This window comes from Aethalodelphis obliquidens, unplaced genomic scaffold (genome assembly GCF_003676395.1).
Source record: "Aethalodelphis obliquidens isolate GAN/ISIS:26980383/991018 unplaced genomic scaffold, ASM367639v1 scaffold45, whole genome shotgun sequence".
NCBI classification, from domain to species: domain Eukaryota; kingdom Metazoa; phylum Chordata; class Mammalia; order Artiodactyla; family Delphinidae; genus Aethalodelphis; species Aethalodelphis obliquidens.
Window position 1 is genome coordinate 2,481,276 of NW_020837989.1, and position 26,359 is coordinate 2,507,634.

The 26,359-nt window shown below is 39.2% G+C and overlaps 1 protein-coding gene across 2 annotated transcripts in view; it reads right to left on the reverse strand.

Moving 5' to 3' along the window:
- SGCD (sarcoglycan delta) overlaps positions 1-26,359 on the reverse strand; it is a 414,508-nt gene that overhangs the window by 202,906 nt on the left and 185,243 nt on the right. For both annotated transcript variants that reach the window (XM_027081446.1, XM_027081445.1), the window contains exon 3: positions 21,642-21,743. In XM_027081446.1, the coding sequence (XP_026937247.1) occupies positions 21,642-21,743 (102 nt within the window). The remainder of the gene's footprint in view (positions 1-21,641; positions 21,744-26,359) is intronic.

Below are 26,359 nucleotides of genomic sequence, written 5' to 3' on the forward strand. Positions count from 1 at the left end.
ACGACAAATAATATACAAGGGAACTCCCATAAGGTTAACAGCTGATTACTCAGCAGAAACTCAACAAGCCAGAAGGGAGTAGCATGATATACTTAAAGAGATGAAAGGGAAGAACTTACAACCAAGATTACTGTACCCGGCAAGGATCTCATTCAGTTTCGATGGAGAAATCAAAAGCTTTACAGACAAACAAAAGCTAAGAGAATTCAGCACCGCCAAACCAGCTCTACAACACATGTTAAGGAACTTCTCTAAGTGGGAAACACAAGAGAAGAAAAGGATCTATAAAAACAAACCCAAAACAATTAAGAAAAGGGTCATAGGAACATACCTATGGATAATTACCTTAAACGTGAATGGATTAAATGTTCCAGCCAAAAGACACAGGCTTCCTGAACGGATACAAAAACAAGACCCATATATATGCTGTCTACAACAGACCCACTTCAGACATAGAGACACATACAGACTGAAAGTGAGGGCATGGAAAAACATGTTCCATGCAAATGGAAATCAAAAGAAAGCTAGAGTAGCGATACTCATATCAGATAAAATAGACTTTAAAATAAAGAATGTTACAAGAGACAAAGAAGGACACTACATAATGATCAAGGGAACAATCCAAGAAGAAGATATAACAATTATAAATATATATGCATCCAACATAGGAGCACCTCAATACATAAGACAATGGCTAACAGCTATAAAAGAGGAAATCGACAGTAACACAATAATAGTGTCTGACTTTAACACCTCACTTACACCAATGGACAGATCATCCAAAATGAAAATAAATAAGAAACAGAAGCTTTAAATGACACAATAGACCAGATAGATTTAATTGATATCTACAGGACATTCCATCCAAAAACAGCAAATTACACTTTCTTCTCAAGTGCACACAGAACATTCTCCAGGATAGAGCACATCTTGGGTCATAAATCAAGCCTCAGTAAATTTAAGAAAATTGAAATCATATCAAGCATCTTTTCTGACCACAACGCAGGAGATCAGAAATGAACTACAGGGAAAAAACCGTAAAAAACACAAACACATGGAGGCTAAACAGTATGTTACTAAATAACCAAGAGATCACTGAAGAAATCAAAGAGGACATCAAAAAATACCTACAGACAAATGACAATGAAAATACGACAACTCAAAACCTCTGGGATGCAGCAAAAGCAGTTCTAAGAGGGAAGTTTATGGCTATACAAGCCTACCTCAAGAAACAAGAAAAATAGCAAATAAACAATCTAACCTTACACCTAAAGGAACTAGAGAAAGAAGAACAAACAAAACCCAAAGTTAGAAGTAGGAAAGAAATCCTAAAGATCAGAGCAGAAATAATGAAATAGAAACAAAGAAAACAATAGTAAAGATGAATAAAACTAAAAGCTGGTTCTTTGAGAAGATAAAACAAATTGATAACCCATTAGCCAGACTCATCAAGAAAAAGAGGGAGAGGACTCAAATCAATAAAATTAGAAATGAAAAAGGAGAAGTTACAACAGACACCACAGAAATACAAAGCATCCTAAGAGACTACTACAAGCAACTCTATGTCAATAAAATGAACAACTTGGAAGAAATGGACAAATTCTTAGAAAGGTATAACCTTCCAAGACTGAACCAGGAAGAAATAGAAAATATGAACAGACCAAGCACAAGTAATGAAGTTGAAACTGTGATTAAAAATCTTCCAACAAACAAAAGTCCAGGACCAGATGGCTTCACAGGTGAATTCTATCAAACATTTCGAGAAGAGTTAACACCCATCCTTCTCAAAATCTTCCCAAAAATTGCGGAGGAAGGAACATTCCCAAACTCATTCTATGAGGCCCTGTTACCAAAACCAGACAAAGATACTACAAAAAAAGAAAATTACATACCAATATCACTCATGAATATAAGTGCAAAACTGCTTAACAAAATACTAGCAAACAGAATCCAACAACACATTAAAAGGATCATACACCATGATCAAGTGGGATTTATTCCAGGGATGCAAGGATTCTTCAATATACGCAAATCAATCAATGTGATACACCATATTAACAAACTGAAGAATAAAAACCATATGATCATCTCAATAGATGCAGAAAAGCTTTTGACAAAATTCAACACCCATTTATGATAAAAACTCTCCAGAAAGTGGGCACAGAGGGAATCTACGTCAACATAATAAAGGCCATATACGACAAACCCACAGCAAACATCATTCTCAATGGTGAAAAAATGAAAGCATTTCCTCTAAGGTCAGGAATGAGGCAAGGATATCCACTCTCACCAATATTATTCAACATAGTTTTGGAAGCCCTAGCCACGGGTATCAGAGAAGAAAAACAAATAAAAGGAATACAAATTGGAAAAGAAGAAGTAAAACTGTCACTGTTTGCAGATGACATGATACTATACATAGAGAATCCTAAAAATGCCACCAGAAAACTACTAGAGCTAATCAATGAATTTGGTAAATTTCCAGGATACAAAATTAATGCACAGAAATCTCTTGCATTCCTATACACTAATGATGAAAAATCTGAAAGAGAAATCAAGGAAACACTCTCATTTACCACTGCAACAAAAAGAATAAAATACCTAGGAATAAACCTACCTAGGGATACAAAAGACTTGTATGCAGAAAACTATAAGACACTGATGAAAGAAATTAAAGATGGTACCAACAGATGGAGAGATATACCATGTTCTTGGATTAGAAGAATCAACATTGTGAAAATGACTCTACTACCCAAAGCAATCTACAGATTCCATGCAATCCCTATCAAACTACCACTGGCATTTTTCACAGAAGTAGAACAAAAAATTTCACAATTTGTATGGAAATACAAAAGACCCCGATTGCCAAAGCAATCTTGAGAACGAAAAACGGAGCTGGAGGAATCAGGCTCCCTGACTTCAGACTACACTACAAAGCTACAGTAATCAAGACAATATGGTATTGGCACAAAAAGAGAAACATAGTTCAATGGAACAAGATAGAAAGCACAGAGATAAACCCACACACCTATGGTCAACTAATTTATGACAAAGGAGGCAAGGATATACAATGGAGAAAAGACAGTCTCTTCAATAAGTGGTGCTGGGAAAACTGGACAGGTACATGTAAAAGAATGAAATTAGAACACTCCCTAACACCATACACAAAAATAAACTCAAAATGGATTTGAGACCTAAATGTAAGACCGAACAGTATAAAACTCTTAGAGGAAAACATATGAAGAACACTCTTTGACAGAAATCACAGCAAGATCTTTTTTGATCCACCTCCTAGAGTAATGGAAATAAAAACAAAAATAAAAAAATGGAACCTATTGAAACTTCAAAGCTTTTGCACAGCAAAGGAAACCATAAACAAGACAAAAAGAGAACCCTAAGAATGGGAGAAAATATTTGCAAATGAATCAACGGACAAAGACTAATCTCCAAAATATATAAACAGCTCATGCAGCTCAATATTAAAGAAACAAACAACCGAATCCAAAAATGGGCAGAAGACCTAAATAGACATTTCTCCAAAGAAGATATACAGATGGCCAAGAAGCACATTTAAAGCTGCTCAACATCACTAATTATTAGAGAAATGCCAATCAAAACTACAATGAGGTACCACCTCACACTGGTTGGAATGGGCATCATCAGAAAACCTACAAACAACAAATGCTGGAGAGGGTGTGGAGAAAAGGGAAGCCTCTTGCACTGTTGGTGGGAATGTAAATTGATACAGCCACTATGGAGAACAGTATGGAGATTCCTTAAAAAACTAAAAATAGAATTACCATATGGTCCAGCAATCCCACTACTGGGCATATACCCAGAGAAAACCATAATTCAAAAAGACACATGCACCCCAATGTTCATTGCAGCACTATTTACAATAGCCAGGTCATGGAAGCAACCTAAATGCCCATCAACAGACGAATGGGTAAAGAAGTTGTGGTACAATGGAATATTACTCAGCCATAAAAAGGGATGAAACTGAGTCATTTGTTGAGACATGGATGGACCTAGAGACTGTCATACAGAGTGAAGTAAGTCAGAAAGAGAAAAACAAATATCATATATTTACGCATGTATGCAGAACCTAGAAAACTGGTACAGATGAACCGGTTTGCAGGGCATAAGTTGAGACACAGATGTAGAGAACAAACGTATGGACACCAAGGGGGGAAAACGGCGGTGGGGTGGGGATGGTGGTGTGCTGAATTGGGCGATTGGGATTGACATGTATACACTGATGTGTATAAAATTGATGACTAATAAGAACCTGCAGTATAAAAAAACAACCAGCAAAAAAAAAAAAAAAAAAAACTAATACTAAACTTTCTTTCAGTTATTTGTGTGGAAATATGTTAACATAAATGTTTCAGATATTACATGAAATTTCTAAAAAAAAAAAGAATGGAACAGAGAAATGTGCAAAGATGAAGGGATAGTGAAAACCTTGCAAAATTGGGCCAGGTCAAGACATCCCAGGAAACGACACACCTCTCTCCCAAACTCCTTCCTTCCCTCCCCCCTCCTCCATTCCTTCTCTCTCTCTCTCCTTACCTACTTCCATCCATTCAATAATAATTTATTGAGCACCTGCTCCATGCCATACAATGTAGCCAAATGTTTAATACAACGCTATACAAACAGAATAGCTCAGAGACTTTTTTTTTAAGTGTTACCTAACAAGCAGTACAGGGCAAGAAGAAAGGAAGGTGGCTTATTTCACATTAATGCCACAAACACTAAGTGTCTGCTTTGTATAAGATACTGGGAGCAGAGAACCCACAGAGAACAGAGATGAGCACCTGAAATGGCAATGAACTCACAGGAGTATCTCCAATCCATCACGAGAGGGAAGTCTCTAGGTATAGGACATAAAAGTCATTCTGGGCCCTCTTCCTCAAATACTCCAAAATAACAGAGTCAGGAAAGTAAGGCATCAAAAGAAAAAAACAAACGCAAAAACAGAACATATTCAATTCGAAATTCTGACCAGTTTCATTGGAAGCAACATCTTTTCATTGCAGCTTTTCTCATCTTCTCTTCAAATACTTGCCTTCTTCCTTTAAAAAAATTAAGTGAATTGTTCCAAATGACATCACCATAGTATGCAATGGAAGCACCTTCAGCCAAACACTTAGCTTACCTCACTCAATGTTTGTTTTTGCTAATGTATTATTCTAAAGACCCTGGGGCTCTGAGAAAGATTTATTAGCCAAGACATCTTCTGAAAGAAGCTCAGCAGCAAGGAAAAATATATCATCTCTCCTTTAGTTAACTCTTGCTGTAAGGAAAGTCAGCGTGTTTCTCCAGGCCCAGAGCAGTGAGATGGCAAGGAAAGTCATAAAAGCAGAATCTCTCTTCCAGCCCAGCGGTGTCCTTTTCTTCCTTTCTACTCCCTTGAGTAGCCTGAGAGGGTATAAACATTTTCTTGCGTCCATCATGGAGTTAAGAACTTTATAGACAAGATAGGGTAGGACTGGTTAAGGCAGCACTCCTAACCATTTTACCCTGAATGTCAGCCAATCACAGGAAGTGTTCAGGAGGACAGTAAAAACAAGGTTTCCATCAGGCACTGAGATGTGATTGATGAAAAATTCCAAAGTAAGATATCACATCAAAATATGCAGAATTGACAGGGGAAATAACCAAGAACATCCTTACCGGTTTCAAGGAGATGTAATAAGGATCAAGCATGGGGAGGTGAGGGGATGTGTGAGTATATATTTTTAGTAGCGGGGAGGGGTCTGCTACTTTCTAATCGCAAGCCCAGTGAGAAGAGGCATCAGTGAATCCACTCTGAGATCCTGACATGTGTTTCCTGTCTCCGAAGCCATCACAGATTTCCCAGCAGGGAATCTAAAGGGTACTGCAGGCAGGAGAGGGCTACTAATTCAGAAATACCCTGTGTGCTCTCCGAGTTTGCCTAGGAAGGGATGGATGACTGTTTTTCACAAAACAGAGGTGTGCCAAGTGGGAAAGAGAGCTGTCCTGGAGACATCAGAAGTCCTGCTGAAGGGGGCTTCCTGGGAGGCAAGACGTTTTCATGTGGAATGGAAGGAGGGATGAAGCATCCTGTCCAGGAATGGAATGCTTTGCCTCCCTTTTCTATAGGATTTGTAGGAGATGTATCACACCTCCAGGGCCAGGAATCTCCAAAGGCTCAAGAAAATGCTTCATGAGGGAAGAAGTCAGTTTAACTATTTACCAGTCCCAGAGGGCACAAAGGCACCCAGCCGAGTAACAAATATTCCAACCTCTACCATAACCACTACCCTGGTAGGGTCTTAAACTCTAGCCAGCAGCTAGCAACTCATGAGATGAGAGCAGAGACAGCTGAAATAAATCCAACCCCTACTCCCAAAGGTATGGAGTCACCAACCAAATGCTGTATCTAGGGAAAAGAAACAAATACTTAACTTTGAATGAGGTTTGAAGTGATAAATATCTCACATGAGACATCTAAAATTTCTGAAGTGACCTGTACTTTGTCCCTTAAATACCACCACACTGTTAACTTTTAAGTGGGCCAAAAAATCCACTAGGAATTGCCCAAGTTTTTATGGGGGAGAGATAGGGGAAGACCATTCCCAACTCAAATTTCAAAGGAATAGTGAAGACAAAAATAAAGATGCATTTGATCATGAGTTGTGCTTACTGAACATACAAGTTACATATTTATTCAACAAGTATTTGTTAAATGCCAATCACCATGATAGACAATGAATACAAATAAGTCTTACAATAGGACTCCTGCAACAGAACTACAACAGAACTCTGTACTCCTGTACAGAGTTTGCAAAGCAATGGGATAGAATGGGGGCTTCCTTGACATAATCTGTTCTCAAGACAGATTGATACAGAGATAGAAAGCACACGCTTTGGGGTAGTTCATACCTGGATTTGAATTCCTATTGCTCCTTAGATGAGCTGGAGAAAATTACCTAACTATTTTACACTTCAGTTCTCCTCGCCTACAAAATGGAGATAATGTAATCTACCTTTTAAGATTGCCAAGAGGATTTAAGGAAAATGTACAGAAAGCACACAGTATACTTGACCTGTAAGATCTCAAAAACTAGTAGGGGACATTACCAACAAGATAGCGATATGAGTAGTAAGCCTTTAGAATCAAACAGATAAAATAAACGGATATTGCCATTAAATATCTCCATCCTAAAAGTTAAAATGAAAGATTCAACAGAAAGTATTAATTCTTCTTAAATAATTTACGTCTCCCTACTCATCTTTCTAATACTTGCTAAAAATCCCCACTCGGTTGTCTGTAATATTTTTATTTCCTGGGCTTTTATTATATAATAAATAATATATTATACAATCAGTGCCATATAATCTAGGATTCACTCATCTCACTTCCTATGCTTTAATTGTCTGTTTTGTACAAAGTTTCATCTCCCAAATTATATTGTAAGAGCTCACTGAAGACAGGGCAGGCAATAATACGCTGCTTATTTGCTACAATGTTTTAGATCTTCAACAGATATATGACAGAACTGAATAGAAAAGACGTAAGTTTTAAGATGTGTCAATGTGTAAAAATGCAGGCTATTCCGAGCTGCCACTGTAAGCCCGAACACAAACAGGGCGGTCTTTGTCATTGCTTCGTAAACTGGGAAACACTCTCAGGGTCAAAGCAGAAATCCTTCTTGATGCCTGCAAATCACCTCTGATGAGAAACTTCTGGCCTTGAGGTTCCACACACTATGAGAAAGACAGGCAGGTACAGAACAAACTTTCGCCAACAATGCTTCAAGTTGAATTTCAACATGGAATCTCATTGGGTCTGCCGACGGCATTTTGAAAAGAATTTCATTAAATGTTGCTAACATATCATAAGCTCCCTTAGATGGAAGGGTAATGGCTCATAACATTTGTAAGCTTTTTAATTTCATGGAATTTGAGCAGCATAATCAGGACCTATTAAAGTCAATCAACTGTGCCAAGTGGGGCTACCTACCTTTGCTTTTGTTTGTATTTTCCTTGTGGGTACACCCTGTGGACCAAGAGGCAGCAGTCCCAGTATCATTCTTTAAGGCTAATGCTGGTGTGTGATGTCCTGAACCTCCTCTGATGAAACCATCACAGCAGCATTTGCATGCCTGGGATGAATAGACACCCCTTGGGAAATGGCTTTTGGCTTCTGGGAAAGAGAGATTTCCCTTTCTATTTGCTTCGGCTCAGAAGGTGCAATTCTGGTAGGATTCAAAATCAGTCATCTGACAACTGTAACTGGAATTAATAAATAGAGATGACTATAAGAAACTTTATTTATATTTTCAGTGACACAGTGGTGCCCAAACTATTAATCCTTCAAGACCAGTTTCCAGGTTTCTTCTACCATGAAGCCTTTAATTACAGTAGTGGCCATTTATAAGGGCTAAATTCCAGACACTGTTCTAGGCACAATGTATATGTTTTCTCATTTAATTTTCAAAACAATTCTATGATGCTTTCAGCTATCCCAGATTATGTATAGAGAAACTAAAGTTTGAGACATAAAGTAATATGGCCCAAGTCACAAATCTAGTGAGTAGCAGACCCAAGCTTTAAACCCAGTTTTAGTCTGACTCTAAATCATGGGTACTTTTCTTTCTTTTTTTTGGCCACGCCATGCGGGATGTGGGATCTTAGTTCTCCAACCAGAGATCAAACTCGTGCTCCCTGCATTGGGAGCACAGAGTCTTAACCACCGGACCGCCAGGGAAGTCCCTGGATACTTTTCTACTATGCTATGTTGCCTTCACAATCACGCTGATGCAAGTCTTTCCGTGGGAATGCAGATATCTAGAGAGAGCTTTTTCATATGGGGACAAGAGGGTACCAGGCAGGGTGATGATCCAGGATGGCTGAAGGCTAGAGAGTCAAACAGGGAGAACTCACCCCACAGTCAAGGGAGAAAGCACACATCGAAGTTGGAAAAGCAGAACTGAGGGTGACAAACCACCTTAGGAGAAGGCCGCACACAGAAGGCTGATTTAGAGTGAGGACAGCTGGGAACAGAATGGAGTAGGGGATGGGCTAGGGCAAGCGGTGTTACACTAAGACTGAGAACACATGGAAGAGTTAGGGTTCTGCTTTTGTGCCCTGCTGGCTGCACAGGCAGGGCACATCTGATGGCTTGATGGAGTTGGGTAGGACCAGATAAGCTCATCATATAAATCTTTACTGTAAAAAACCCAGAATGATGGGCATATAGATGGTGTCCAAATATAGTGTCTGCATTTAATTATAACTTATACAAATGATCAGGAAAACATTCAGCTATTCCCTAGGCTGCCATTAATGACTACTGGACCAAGAAAATACACTAATTAATAGTGTATGACATGCACATACATGCACACACTCTGAATGACATGCACATCTACCATGATACCTGAAGGAGATGAAAGAAAAGTGTTCATCTTAAAAGAGGAAGAAAATTTTATCCAGGACGACTTGCTGCATTATGGGTATTACTGTATTTTTAACAATATTGCTAAGAAATGAAAAAAACAGTTCAAGAGATAAGAATGGTATAGTGGGATCTTGTACATAACATATTTAAAGAACTTGTAAAAGAAGCTGAATTTAGAATGAAGAAGACAGAATCCTTTCTTCAAAGGGGTTCCCGGAGGTAAATAAGCCCCGATGTCCTAAGGCATACATTATACATAATGAGTTAACTTCTCTTTTATGAATCTACAATGGTACTGGATATTTGGAGAACTGGAAGAATTAAGAAAATGGTCACTCATATCTTCCATGTTCTGTAGTTTCAGATAAGGAACCAGAGTTAACAAAGGCCAGGTCTTTGGAAATTCGGTATTTCTATAGGTTTTTATTACTTCATATTAGCTCCACTTTGGTGGGCTTAGAATGAGAAACCAGTAACTTGTAGTCTGAGGTTCTGGACAAAATCATATCTGCAGAGCCTAAGATCTCTGGAATATCATGATATTTTTCTGGAGTCAGACTTCATTAGCACATGGACCTTTGATTATTTCCAGATAGATACTGTAATACAATTCTAATAGAAGGCATGACCAGAGAAAAGTAATGGTGTAGTGGCAGATGGTACAGTTTAGGGGATCTGTGGTTGGAATGGGGAAAAATTGGCCTCTACAAGAAGCTGTGACTGTGTGAGGCCTATGCAACTATAGAACAGACCGGGGTGGGGAATGGCCAGAGAAGTAGCAATTGGCAAAAAAAAAAAAAAAAAAGAAGAAAGGAAGTAAGATGCTCTCTTCATGAAACCAGTAAGGGTCTTACATGTTTCTTTGGGTTGAAGGGAAAGCAAGTTAGACAAACAGCACAGACCAACACATAAATAGTGTCTACTGTCCTGAGATAATACAGCATTTCAGTTAAGAATGTGTGTCAACACGAGTTGGAATATTAGATGCATGTTTTTCCTTAACCCTTCTATTTCACTGCTTCTCTCTAAATGGAAGATCAAAATGATAGGTCCTTTCTAGTGATACTCTAAGGAATGAATGAAATAACTTTACATGAGAACTGTGGCTATTAGCTATTACAACACGAGGGTTTAATTTCATATTATTTTGATTCAAATTCAGCAAATATTTCTGAGCAATTACTATGAGCAAGGCCCTCTGTCAGGTGATTTAGAACCTATTAGTTCACTTGATTTCCATAACAACAAACCCTTTAAGATGATTTAAAGATATTCCATATGAGAACAGCCAAACCCTCAGGCACTTAGCAACCCTTTAACGTTTTCTAACCATTCCCCATTTCCTGGTTGCCATTTGCTAGTTATCTCAGGAAAAGAATGGTCCAGGCATCTTCAGAGCATCTTTTCTTCCTCTCCTTGGCTCTGCCTCACTGGTTCTCCTGACCATTACATTTACTCTACCAGGTTGTGCACATAAAGCCAGGGATACTATACTTTGTGGTGATGTAAGGACTTTACAAGGGTAATTTTAAAGACACGTGCGCTTTTGGCCATGAGGGCCAAATTTAAAAATCAAAAGCATGTAACATTACCATAAGTCAACATTGCTGGATCCCGCAGGATCATGAGCCCTGTGTTGAGCTGCGGGGGAAGGAACCCTAATAGAAACAGTCCTCGTTTCCTTCACCCACTAAGAGCGAGCAACTGACCTGCGTGATCCGAGACATGTTGGCATCGGCCACCTTTTGATACTAACTCGGTTGCAATGTAGTCTCATTGTGTTTTATTCTCATTAAACTTCTTCCTGTACCTCCCTAACCAGAGTGCTGCTAAGATACGGTCAAAGAAACACTTTGCGATTTAGCCAACTCTCTGTGGCAGCCATGGAAAGCATGGGGGTACATTCCACATCTCAGAAAACTCAGACGGTAAGACCAGTCCAAAAAATTCAAGACTGCTATAAAATAAATGAAAAACCTTGGTTTGTCAACAACTATAGTCAGAAACAAACATGGGGACTATATATCCATCCAGTGACATGACTACTTATGCATTAACAACTTAAAAATAAAGCCAGCTCCATGTCTCATCGATTAATGAGCTACTACCTAAGGATAATTCATCTTCCCATAAAATTCCTCTCGTATTTTTTAACGAAACTGCCTGAGCCTTAACTGAGGCCTAAAAGCAATCTACACAGCTTGTTAGTAGAAAACTGCAATTATCGTACCATCTGTACTTGTCTGTTACTGTAGAGAGATGCTACTTTTTATTTCCATGATTCTGATGTTACAGCATGGAAGCTGTGGCTTACTAGGTGGAGAAATTTACCATACTGCACCAAGCAAGGAAAGACACTGGGTAATGTGCTTGTCTTATTCTTTCCACGTGGCGATTTTCATCACCATCTACCTCTCCCTCTTCAACTCCCTCCAAAATGCAAAAAGTACAAAATGCAAAATATTTATCGGTCTTAAAAGTCTCATTTACTTTGTGGACCATGTGGTATTTGCCTGGAGGCAGAATCATTGCCGATAAAAACAGAATCATTCATGGAGATGGAAAGTCCCACACTCCTAATTTAGGCAACTGCCATTTAAAACATCACTGGTAATAAATTACAGAGCAATGCGTCAAAAGGCTATGCTCAGCTGTTGGTGGAGATCACAAAACTAAAGAGTAAGTATTTGCTTATAATTTCACAGGGCAAGGAAGTGTTTTTTCAGCCTCTGAAATAACATCTCCTGAGAAATCATCAGTGGTTTTTGACAATGAGCAAGTTTTTTGTTTTTAAATTAAGACTAACTCCAACACACCCACAGCAATTACAAAGTGCTGGGTGCAGCAAGAGTTTCCAGGAGATGAGTATTTTTTGATTGAAGCATTAAGAAAATCTTTTTTTTTTTTTTTTTTGCCAAGGCTTTAGGAGTGAAGAACAACAAAATATTTAAGAATGTATTAAAATGCCCTTCTTCCTGAAAGCTATAGATTCTCTCTCCATTACTCTCCCCCAATACTCAACAAGTATTATTGGCTGTGAGATGCCACCTAACCAAAGTATTCCTACTTACTCTGATCATTTAAGGAACATAAACCAAATGACAATAGACTCTGGTACGTACTTTTGCTTCTTCAATGTTATTTATGAAATAAGCGAGAAGCAGTCTCACATCACATAGTGGATGTTCCAGAGACCAAAAGAGTGAGAGGATGCTGACATGCCATAGTGATGATGAAGAGAATCTCAAAGATGTGAAGGGCTGGAAAGTGCTAATTTTGTTATCGTCACCTTTCCTGTCTGTAACACACAGCTCCATATTCTGGAGTTTCCATTAGCCTGTGGATGGCACAAATAAAGTCTTAGAGCAGCACAAAAGAGCAAGGTAGGGAAAGATGGGCTTTCAGTACCTTTAGTACCACTTTTACCTCTTCCACCTTGTCTGTCCTGTTCCCCCATGGTCTCCCACCACATAGCTACTCACGCCATCTTCTACATAACACAATACTTAGTATGAGGCTGATAAAGAAACTTATTCAATCGAAAGCTCCTATAAAAGAGAAATTTGTCTTTATCTCCCCACCTGAGAGGCTCTTAGAGAACCTTTGAGTTAGAAGGATCCTAAGAGAACAGTCATTTATTCAAAGAGCCAAACAATCAATGACAACAACAATCTGCTTTCCTTCCATACGAGAGGCACTAGTTAGAAACCAGGGAAACACTGATAAACAAAGCAAATAATAATACTAACAAATTTTAATGATCGAAAATTATCACACTGAAATTTTATATAGTGCTTTATACTCAAAGCAATATTCTACAAACAGTAACACTTACCTAATAAATTTTACGTAATTATGTAAAATAAATTAACTCTTACAATCCTGTTCTACGCTTATGAGGTAGTGCTGCTATTAGGCCCATTTTACAGATGAGGAAAATGAAGCACAGAAAAGGTCAAGTAATTTGCTTGAGGCAACACAGATAGTAAATGGTGGAGCCAAGATTTAAATCCAGGGAGGTGGCATTCCAGAGCCTGCTCTTATACATCACTTAACAACTGCCTTTCTCAGTCCCTGCCATCATGGAGATTATGCAGGAATAATGGGAAGCAAACAGGCAAGTACATAAATATTTAGTCATTTAATATATACGTATGATATATAAATAGAAATTAATATATCTAAGTAATATGACATGATATAATACAGTGGCAGAAAATAAAGCTACTAGGTAAGGGATATATTTTCAATGGGTGGGCGAGGAAGCTGTCCATCAGGAGATGCCATGTGAGCAGAGGCCTGGATGGAGCGAGGCTAGGTTTTCATCCAGCCTGGTGTTTTCGGACTGTGGTGCATGGGCCCCCCACCCAGGGCCTGGGCATCCTGTGGCTGGTGACAGGGAGACTCTGGGTGGGCAGGGCAATGGGCTGCAGCACCCCAGTCCCTGCCCAACCACAGGAGCTCAGCTTCCATCTGGTCCAGATTTAGGGTTCCAAGTAAAATCTGACTCCAAAAAGATTCCATGGCTTTAAAAACAATGTTGTAGAAAACCACTAAGCATGCCCAACCTCTTTACGTCAGACACACTGAGAGCCAAGAGGAACGACTTGCTCCAGAGCTGGTGCTGATACCAGCAGGACAAGAAGAGCATCCAGATTCCCCAACTTGGAATCTAGTGTACCTTCTAGAACACCGAACCGTCAGCTGTAACTCTCCTCCCATTCAGTACATTGTGTTCATCTCTAGAAGGTATAGACAAAAGGCTTTATCCAAGTGACTGTGCCTCTCTGTCTGGAAACTTCATAACCAAACTCCAGGCTTATCATGAATTGCACACATGCTCTTGCCTGTCTCCTGTATTTATTAAAGTGCCCCTACCTCTGCCTCTTATTCTACTTTATATTTTTCTTGATCTTAACCTATTATATCTTTTCTTACTCTGTCCCTGTACATATTTCTTTCAAGCTATTGTACTTCAGATCCTTTGTGGAAATGTCTACGTGCATAAGGGGAAGGAGTACTTGCAGTAGGGGGCTGGCATGAATACAAATTTCTGAGTCTTCAAATAACTGAGATTCTAATGGTGGAACTGTGGTCACCACAGCAGACAAGAAAATGTGGGGTGCAGTCGACTTGCCCAATGGCCCTCAAACAATATAATTAGACATTCTCAACCTCATGTGAAGTTCAGACCTACCTCTTCTATGAAAACTCCAGCTGATAGAGTTACAACTGAGATTTAACCAAAGTCCTCAGTAACTCGTCTATTTCCAGCATGATATTCATTCAAGAAAAGCGCACACAGTCAATTTTTCCAAAATGAAAGAAAGAACAAAAACCCCATCAGCCCATTTTAATTCTAAGGCAACCAAAAACCTCTGAATCACTATCTCTGTTTCCCAGGATAAACAAACAAAAGGACCAAAGGATTAAACACTGGCCTATTCAAAGTTTGTGCGTCTGGTTTTTTCTTTTTAACAACAAAAAAGAAAAAAGCAAGCAGTGCTTCACCCTGTTGTCCATGATAAATGATGACACGTAAAAAGACAAATACATTTCAGGAATGGCAATCTGCTTCACAGTACAGATGGGCTTATAGATGACTCTTCCAACTTTTAATAACCTCCATAATTTATGTGTGAGCTAAGAAATGCAAAGATGCCTACTGCGCCCCTTTGACTCAGTACAAATCACTTTTATTTACTTGGGCAATACTTCATGGTCCAGTTAACTTCTTAATTAAAGACAGCAGGATGCTCGTGTTCCATGCAAGTGGCATGGAAAACACTGTTTTGTGTGCAGTGGGTTCAGCTGGGAGTTGAAGCTAAGGAGAAGACACCACGGCTTTCGGCTGGTTTCTAAACCAACCAGAGACACGGCTCCTCTCGTTGTGACTAAATTGTCAATGGAGCCTCTTCAGACGAAACTTCTGCTTGTCTGCTATCCTACTTTACTTTATGTTGCCTCATGCCCAATCCAAAACTTCAACTTTCTTCCCCTTGTCTGCTTCTTCCCCAGTCGTGCTCTGTTATGGTTAAAGAAAGAAAGACAAAAAAGAGGCGTGTTCTAGGAGACTCAGGCCCACCCTGGTGGGCCAGAAACTCAGCCTCCAGAAGCTCTGAGACGGCTGTCTCTCGCCATTGAGCTTGTACACTATGTCAAAACCCACAGGAGCCAGACGACTAGGAGAAATTGGTGTAAAAGAGAGAGACACAGGAAGTGAGGAGAAGTGAGTCATGAGTGACTACGAATTCTAAGAAGTCAACCTAATTTCTGGACTCCTGCATGATAAGATAGATACGTTCTCGATACCATAAGCCAGGGGCTGTGCACCCCCAAGGGATTTCAGGGGCCCATTATAGAAACAAGCTACACAGGTGGGGTATGAGACAGTGGTCACTGATGGACGCTGTGGTACAGTGAAGAACAAATATGCAGCTCAAGGAGGCACTGTCTACTTAGCTCCAGTCCTTATGAATATCAAACCACTCCGACAGATTTTCTGGAGGTTTTTTGGTAAGAATCAAGAAATACAGATTTTTTTAAAATGTCAAATCTTCAGATATTTAAATATTAGAAACAAATTCACATTCAAAGGAAAACAATGTGTGAGGCACATAAACTGTATCTTTAGGCCGGATTCAGTTTGCAACTTCTGTCATAAGCCTTCATATCAATAGTTAACCTCATAGTGCATAAGGTGGGTCATTTAAATTACTTCGTTTAACCCTCACAGTAACTCGATGAAGTAGAGAATATCATCTCAGTGATTAGGTCAGCCATCATTAAGCTTGGTCCTCCTGCATTATCCACTGTTGTTTCCAGTTTCCTTTTTTTAATGCTTGTAAACTCTCTCAGGAACTTAATATGCTTTGCAGTAAGTTATTCCCCATGAGAGGGAAATGGCCATGTATAACTCAACCTACCGTACTAAAGACAGTGTCATGAGAAAATTAGTTACCACATGTACTGTGTGTTGATGTGGAAGAAAATACTGCAATCCTGGATTTCAGTTCTGACTTTGCTGGGCATAACTTGGGTAAGTTCAACCTCCTTTCCGGGCCTGAGGGTCCCATACATTAAATGAAGTCACTGGTCTAATTGAATTCTTAGGGACTTTCAACTTCCAGAATAGATATGGCTTGTTAATTCAGGCTGATAGAATAAGTCTCAATTCACATCATACTAAAATCAAAATGGAATTTTAAAACTCAGCTTTCCATAAAACAAAGAGATGATAGACATAAATGTGAAAATCCATGGTGAGAATGACCAGCTCAGAGTTTCAACAAGCATATAGCAGTTTCTCAACTTTCATAAACATTGACAAAATGGGATACCCTCAAAATCCATTTTATAGGTGAAATTCAGGCTTTTCTAGGAACCAACACTCAGACTAGTGTTTATAAAAAAGCACTGGCATATGTGTGTATTAATCTTTTTTTTTTTTTTTTGCGGTACACGGGCCTCTCACTGTTGTGGCCTCTCCCATTGCGGAGCACAGGCTCCGGACGCGCAGGCCCAGTGGCCATGGCTCATGGGCCCAGCCGCTCCACGGCATGTGGGATCTTCCCGGACCGGGGCACAAACCCGTGTCCCCTGCATCGGCAGGCGGACTCTCAACCACTGTGCCACCAGGGAAGCCCTAATCTTTAAATCTTTATTATAGTTTGCTTTTTTTTTATCATAAAATGAGTGAAAACGTCACTCCTGGATCAAAGGGTATAAACATTTTAAGGTACTTAAGATATATCGAAAACTATTTTTTTCAGAAAGACTACCAGTAATCTATGAGTGCCAGAGCCAGCAAAATTTTTAAGCAGAAGAATGAGAAAAAAAGTTGAACGTTAGAAGAGTGTAACTCAGTGAAAGAAAAACTGAAAACTAAAAGCTATTGAATATGAAATGGGTTTCCTAAGAGATTTTCACTGAGTTTATGATTAAGTTTGTGAGTTTATTATTAAGAAGACATGCAAGAAGAGGATGCAAGACCATTTCATCAAACATTCAACGTTCAAACATCAGATGAGATGTGCACTACATGATGAAGATGTAGACGGTGAAAAGTATTGTCCTTGAAATCAAATCATCATCTGCCATCGTCAACATCATCGTCATCAAGACATGGAGGTGAGAGTGGGAGGGGCCATTTCTGGAACACTCATTTCATGTCAAGTTCTGTATTAAGCACTTAAACACTATCTTACTTATTTACAACCACCTGTGATATAGGTATTAATATCATCTCAGTTGCATAGGTAAGAAAACAAGATTTACGAAGTTAAGAAATTGTTCAAAGATCACTCATCGGTCAAACAGTAGCACTGGTTGCCACCCAAATCCAGTGATACAGCACATGAGCTTGACCATGGTACTATACTGTCTCTTGGTACAGACAACTTCTAAGAACCCCATTTACATATGATTTCATTATTCTATACACAGCTTTTTCGTAGGTAGAACATCTTAAAATATGTGAGTTTTTATAGACTAAAAAGTTTGAAAGACATAACCTTAAATTTTATATAATAATTTTCTGTTTTATTCTGTTAAAGTAAACTCATTTTTGTATCCCTCCTACAACTTTTCTTTCTACTCTCTTCTCTCCTAAACTTCTAAGTTCAATATAGCAATGGGCTAGAACCCCTATACCCACCCCATGTACAGCTTGAGGGGAGTACGGAGATAAATGCACTGTGCAACTTCCCCATTTCTGCAGGCCTGGCACTAGTATGTGCTCAATAAATGCTGCTTTCCCTTCTCCTGTCACTTCACATTAAGTTATGCAAAAGCACCATCTAGTTCCAGCATCATGGGAAGCAAGGGAAGATGCCTCTCTGAAGAAGCAGGGATCTGCCACTTTTGTCCAAAATGATATTTTGGGATGAAAGGTCTCCTAGCACTCATGCATTCAATCTATCTACTAGTAGCTTCTGTCAGAAATCTGTAGTTGTATTTTGCAAGTATAAAGATGCCTACCACACTGAAATGGGATTTAAATATAGAGTTTTATGGCATTAAATCCCTTAACTTTACAAATTTCTGTGCTAACGCATTCAAGTAGAATTACTAGGGACAGGGTGGTCTTTGGATGTAATAGTAGAATATTTAAATTAGTGTGTCGTTTTCAATCTATTTCCTGAGTGGCACGATACTTTACCACTTAGAAGCTATGCATCCATGTAGTTAAAGCTAGAGAATCCCAGGGCTTTCATTCAATTCCCAGATGGGAGTTTTTATAGAGATGAACATCTTCCCATTAATTTATCTTCCTAAGAGATTGCTATCACACTAATCAATTTGTAGTGACTTTACCAAGTTTGCAACCTTCAATAATGAAATGGATACTGTATCGAACATGGTGTGGATTGCTTAAACAATCTCAGCTGCTCTCGGATCAATGAAACACAAAACCAAAATGAAGTCAAGTGTTGCTTCATTAGTTATCCTCACTTAGAAGAGCTGTGTAATCTTGTTCACTGGACGCTGATCTCTTTTCAATGGGAAAAAGAGAAGGAGGCACCCCATGAAAGAGAAACAGCTGTGATCCATGGCAAAGTGATAGTGCAGATAATTCTACAGAGAAGAGTCTTCCAGAGGTGGCATGTAAGCAATGGTCAGGTAACGTCAGAAAACAACAACAACAACAAAACAGTAAGCTGAAGATGCCAGGGTAGAGAATAGAAAGCGACTACATGTGAGGTTCTCATAAGCATCATATGAGGCTAGGATTCAAGAAGCATGGCAAATTCTACTGGTTACCTGCTCACCAGTCATTCCCTCTACTGTCATTGCTCCCAGAACCCCCATTTTGTTCAGCAGACAATAATCCCTGTGCTTGAGGGAAGGAGAGCCCTACAGACTAAATCCCTAGCTTCTAATCTTGTTCTCTCGCCTTAGTGAGAAGTTTGGATTTTATTCTAGGTATAATGGGAAGTTAACAGAGAATCCTTTGCAAAGGGGTGGAGAGACTTCATATTTGAAAAGGCTACTTTGGCTACAATTTGGATGATGCGGCTAAGAGTGAAAGGCAGCAGAGACAGAAGAGGTTACAGCAATGGTGCAGGTGAGAGAGGATGGTGGCTTTAACTGGGGGGTGATGTGATGGAGAAGAGTGGATGGATATGGGCACATGTTTCAGGTAGAGGCCACAAGACTTTTTGGTGGATTTTAACATATATGCATGTCTTCTTTTCTTCATTTAGAACACATTTATTTTGTTATCAGAAACATATAAGGCTAAAAGCTTTACGCATTTGCCATTTATTTTTTGCAAGGAAAAATACTTTCTGAAGAATAACGAAAAAATAGTGAATTTTAACCCTTCAATTTTCTTTAAACAAGGATTTGAAAGCCTTGGATTTAACTCACTGCTTTTTCGATATTCAAGTAAGTTTTTCATGATCATCATTACTTTTTAAGCTTCTAATCAAGTGTATCTTTGACTTGGGATCAGATGACTACTGATTTTCAGATAGGCTGGCTGACATATTTTCTAAGCGTCCAATTCCTGCATATGGGCCTAAGAGATATACCAGGTACCCTTTTTCAAGTCTTCTAAGACACGTGTCTCAATTCCTTTATATGACTATGATTCTCCACCAAGGAAACGTATTTCGGGATATTTTACTTAACACATATCAACTATTCTACCCCTGATCTTAAAATCTGCTCTCTTGTACCACATGAAATCTAGCCTGAGCATTTACACACTTATGGAAATATCGCTAATATAGGTTAGAGGGGTTGGCAAACTACAGCCTGCAGCCTGTTTTTCTGTGGCCCTTGAGATAAAAATGGGTTTTACATTTTTAAAGAATTATATAAAAGAAGAAAAATAAAAGCTGAAAATATTTACGGAGAAAGATCCGACACCATAAGAAAGAAATGACCAGTCCAAATTAGTGAGATAAACTAGGTTAATACTAGTTTATAATAATAGTCTTGGTACTTTAAGCCAATATGCTACGGGTTCCCCATTAAATTTCATAATCACTGATTGGGCAGCTGAAATAATTTGCTCTTCTTGCTGATTTTAACATCATGTCTCCCTCCCTTTCACCAGGCACAGAAGAAAGTAAACTTATTGGCAATTCAGTAGTTGCACTCAGTTTCATGCAATTCAGTAGTTTAGATAGCCCTCAGATAAAATTACCCACTGCATCAAGTTGCTGAATTTCATTAATTGCATCAATCGATGCACACAATAGAAATGATGCTTTGGGGAACATCCATGTTATTCTTCGCTCACAGGTGGACGCGAACCAGTCCCAGGCAGAGCGAATACATTAATAATACTTTTCAACCAGCATACTTCACCACCCCACCCAAAAGCAAAATTGAAAGCCAAAGAACCACCAACCCCAAAATATACTCAAAAACAAAAATTAATTTTGATAATACTGGTTAATAAAATCAAGGCGTCTAGGAATCACTTCCATCATGACTTTAAAAAAAAACAACAGAATGAGAGAAGGAGCTTTGGTAGGAGGCTGTGGGTTAACAGAGAAGCTTTAGAATTGGATTTCCTGAGTTGAAATCCTTGCTCTACTGATTCATAAGAATGTGGCTTTGGACAAACTACTTCTCTAAGCCTCAGTTCTTCAATGTGTAAAATGAAGGCAACAATAATCACCACCCCGGTGCACTAATCTATGAATTATATTAGATAATGATAATCTATCAAAGCAGCAAAGCGCATGGGGCAGAGCACACACTCTACTGTGATCATTTAGATACCATTCTGAGCATAGTGGTAATATATTAAATTGATTCTAATCAACCTTGGCTACATTGTCCAAATTCTTCATAAAAAAGAAATTTCTAGCTCTTTAGGACTATTTCTAAAGATGCCTTCGAACTACTTGACAATTAAAAGCAACAGCAAGAGTTTCTTGGATTTGTACAGTACTGAAGGCATTTCCGCATTTATTTTCTTGTTTTCTTTGCAGCACAATCTAGAAAGTTTGTTAATAAAGGTTATCACCTTCTATTTGGCAGGGATGGAAAGAGGCTCAGAGACGTCATCTCATTTGCTACAGTACCACGGTGGTGATGACACTCAAGGTTTCATATTCCAAAGCATCTCACTTACCTGCATTGCCACCCCTGCCCCCAACCTTCTGTACACAGCCAACAGCAAGATAATTTCCCCCAGATTTAGATTCCAGAGAAAGAACAATTCCTTCTTCTCGCAACAGAAACTTACTGGTCGGGACTGGATTTCTTTGGCGTAAAGAGGTTGCAAGAATTCGGAGTCTCCTTCTAGCTTTAGACCTTTCTCTGTGATTCTCAAGTTTCCCATTCCATCCTGAAAGAGAGGCACAGAGATAACATGGAAAATTCGATTAGCCCAAATTTCAAAATACCTTAGGTTTTCAAAAATTGAAACAAAATTATTGCCTTCTTTTTTTCTTTTTTGAGAAGGTAGAATGAGGGGGCTCCCAATGAAGACATGATATACTAGGAGGCATTTTTCAGCGTGATTATGAATATTATCCTCTTTGTTCACTTATTCTGAGAAAATCTATTCCAAGCAATCTTGGAAAACTGAGCAAATTCTCCAAAGAAGCAAAATGTAAGTAATGCCCTCTAGTCATTCACTAGCACAGATGAAGGAGGCCCTTTTGACTAGGGAGTGGCGAGAGACTGGAGGTAGGAGATGAGTGGGGAAAAGAGAAAAAGATGATCTCCCAGGTTAAAGTAAAAGATCTGATTTCTGAAACTATGCAGAAATGACAAACTGGCAGTCTCTTGGTCTAATTCAACCTTTGGACATGGTGTCTTTGGCTCACAAAATATTTAAGGAGCCAAATTATTTACTGATATTTTTATTAATACTTTATTATGCAAATATTAAAATACATACCAAATGATATGAAAATAGAAAGAATAGCAAACACCTAAGTAGTTGTCATTCATCTTTAACAATTATCAATTTATGGCTACTCTTATTTACTATAGCTACTACACCCATCTCCTTTGGTTAAATATAACCATAATGCCATTACCACACCAAAAAAATAAATAAAATAGTTAATAAATATTATCAAATACCCAGTGTCAATGTTCGAATCTCAATATTTTTCTCTTTATATCTGCTTGTTTGAATCAAGTTCCCCATTGCAACTGGTTGATACGTAAAATAGTAGGTCATCTCCTTAAATCTCCTCAGTCAATTTCTCTCTCACACATCCACACACATAAACATGCTTTATTTGATAAATAAAACATCATTTTTCCAATAGCACTTCCCACAGTTTAGATCTGCTGAACATTCCCATTATTTCATGTCACGTGTTCTCTGTCCACTGTATTTTGTGTAAGTCAACAGATCAAGAAGCTTGATAAGATTCAGGCTCAGTTTTCTAGAAAGAATACATCCTAGAATGGAATATATTAGTTTTCTACTGCTACCATCGCAAATAACCACAAACTCAACAGCTTAAGACAGCACAAGTTTATTATCTGTATGTTAGAAGTCAGACCCAGGGCTCAAAGGGGGAAAATCAAGGTGCCAGCAGGGCTGCTACACTCCTTTTAGGAGGCTCTAAGGCAGAACCTATTTCTTGACATTTTCTGGCTTCTAGAGGCTGCCCACATTCCTGGGCTTGTGGCGCCTTCCATATTCAAGGCAGCAATGGTCAGTTGAACCTTTCTCACATCCAGTCACTCTGACAATGAACCATCTGCCTCCCTCTTTCACTTTTAAGGACCCTTAAATTTCACTGGGAACACCAAGATAATCTATTTTAAGATCACCTGATTAGCAACCATTATTCCATCATAACCTTAATTTCCCTTTGCCAAGTAATGTAACATATTCACGGGTTCTGAGATGAGGACGTTGATGTTTTTGGAGTAGGGGGCATTTTTCTGCCTACCACATGCTCGATCAGGATGCACTGAACATCTTTTGCTGTGATGTCATCAGCCACTGGTTATCTCTGCCTAGAGGATCTGTTATTTCACTAGAGATTTCAAACTGGTGATAAAATAATTATTTCTTCTTAATTTATTAGCTGGGATATTCTATCAAGAGAAACTGCATGTCATCAACTATATGTTTACCCTATAGTTTATATAGGAACTTGATAGATGCTTGATTTTTCCTCCTTTATTGATTAATAAAGGGTCTTTGGGTCTTTGTTGCTGTGAGTGGGATTTCTCTTGTTGCCTTGAGTGGGGGCTACTCTTTGTTGTGGTGCGCGGGCTTCTCATCGCTGTGGCTTCTCTTGTTGTGGAGCACGGGCTCTAGGTGCGCGGGCTTCGGTAGTTGTGGCTCGCGGGCTCTAGAGCGCAGGCTCAGTAGTTGTGGCGCTTGGGCTTAGTTACTCTGCGGCATGTGGGATCTTTCCAGACCAGGGCTTGAACCCAAGTCCCCTGCATTGGCAGGCAGATTCTTAACCACTGCGCCACCAGGGAAGCCCTTTTGTTGTTGTTGTTGTTGGGGGGATGGGAGAACGCTTTATCAGAGGAAGTAAAGTGCAGGCAGCAACTCGGGCACTTGGTCTGGACGTAGACCAAGTTGAAGACTTGGTCTTCGACATATTGAACTGGTTACCTAATATTCTCCAAAGATAACCCATGAGGTTTTTATTTTTAAAAATATCATTATGAACATTTTGATTTGTGCAGTTTTTATTCCTATCGAAGTTCTAACTGTTCTATTCCTGCTCAGTGGGGGTCTCTTCAAGTCCTTTTATTATGACCCAGTAGTCTTTAACGGCCCTCTTGCTTCTGGCATGACAAGATGTTCCAGGGTTATCTTACACATGTCCTGCCCCAGGCCTGGAACTAGCCATTTCTTATAAGAACTTGGGTTCATTTTAGTGGGAAATGGTACTTAGAGACCACAAGCTGAGAGCTTTGGGTGCTCCTTGCTACTGGATTGGCCCTTGTTTATGTGAACAGAGCTAGAAAATAAATTGTATATATGTTTTAAATGGAATATACCATAAGTTCACATGAAATTTCAATTCAAACTCAGGCCTTGAAGGTTTTCATTTAGCCTCATGGATCTTACAATGTTATTACCTTTCTTCCATACCAAAAAATCCCTGTTTTTAATAACACCAATATGACTACTCATTCGATTTAACCCACAAGACACAAAGAGCAGTGTCAGAAAAACCAATGCCACTACCATACTAACAGTATGATTAAGAAAAACAATTTAAAATTTGTCTTTAAAAAAAAATCTTGAGTATGTACTATTAGGAAGGTATAGTCAAATGGCTGAGTTTTAAAGTCATTTGAAATAATTCTGGTCTGAATGGTCATACCACCAACCTCATGTCCAGTTAGGTTCAATTGTTTCATCCGCCCCCTCCCCCCACTTCAGTGTTTCATGACTCCTTTTTTAAAGTCTTATGTTTTGTTATAAGTTTGCAAACTATTTAGATGGAACCAAAGTCAAATCTATAAAACAAGATATATTCAACCAAGTCTAGATTCTGTCCTTGTTTCCCCATGTTTTTTAAAAAATTAATTAATTTATTTTTGGGGTCTTCGTTGCTGTGTGCGGGCTTTCTCTAGTTGTGGCGAGCGAGGGCTACTCTTCGTTGTGGTGTGTGCGCTACTCATCGTGGTGGCTTCTCTCGTTGCAGAGCACGGGCTCTAGGCACGTGGGCTTCAGTAGTTGTGGTGCGTGGGCTCAGTAGTTGTGGCTTGCGGGCTCTAGAGCGCAGGCTCAGTAGTTGTGGCGCACGGGCTTAGCTGCTCCGTGGCATGTGGGATCTTTCTTGACCAGGGCTCGAACCTGGGTCCCCTGCACTGGCAGGAGGATTCTTAACCACTGCGCCACCAGGGAAGTCCCATCCCCATGTTTTTTCTTCTCCAAATAAGGGTGTGTGTGTGTGTGTGTGTGTGTGTGTGTGTGTGCACGCGCATACGTATCTGTATCAGTAAGGGTTCTCCAGAGAAACAGAGCTAATAATATGTCTCTGTGTGTATGTATGTATGTATGTACACACACATGCATGCACACACATTTATTCATTCATTTTACGGAAGTGGCTTAGGATATTAGGGAGGCTGACAAAACCCCAGATCTGCAGTCAGCAAGCTAGGGACTCAGTGTAATTAAATGAATCATATATTATATATATATGTGTGTATATAGATACGATTTAAAATATATATAAATATATAAGGCAATATAAAATATAATGAATATATAAAATACATTTAAAAATTTATTCCTACATTTTCCCCAAAACATTTGAAACTGAAAAGATCTGAACGAAAAATCCAGGCTTTCAGCATCTCATGACAACTGAAGGCCACGGCCAGTCCGAGCCTGCCTTCTCACATGGCCGCCATTGGCTGGAGGTAAGTAGCACCCTGAGAGCACCCTGAACCATATGCTCTCCAGCTCACCATAGTTTTCACCCAGCCTATTTCACTAAGCTACATTTTCTCAGACTCCTGAAGCTTCTCACTTGAGTCTATCATGTCTTCTCTCCAGCACTGCCATGTGCTCTGTACCTCAATACATTCAGTACAGACACAACATGGCTGGGGCAGGGGAGGGGCTTTGAATGACCAAGTGGAGAAGGAGCATTTTCCTCCATTTTTCCTTTATAACAGCACTTCAGCCTTTGGAGGAGAACAGAACTTTCCAGTCAATATTGTTGTTTCATGGATAGCAGGCCATCTCTATATTTCTATTTTTGTTACTTGTGGGGACATTTCTGCCAAGAGAGCCCTAAACTGGGCATTTAAACCTAGTGTGAGGGGCAGTATGCCGGAGGGCATGTCCATATCACACTAGCAGCAGGTAGTACCCACAAGAGTGGGAAAAATATTCACCCAGCACCCCCCCACACACACAAAGCCTATACCAATTATTATGTTTTGGATTATTCTTGATGATTTCCATTAGTTGGACCAGCAGATCTTTTCACAGAAACATAACAGAGAAGA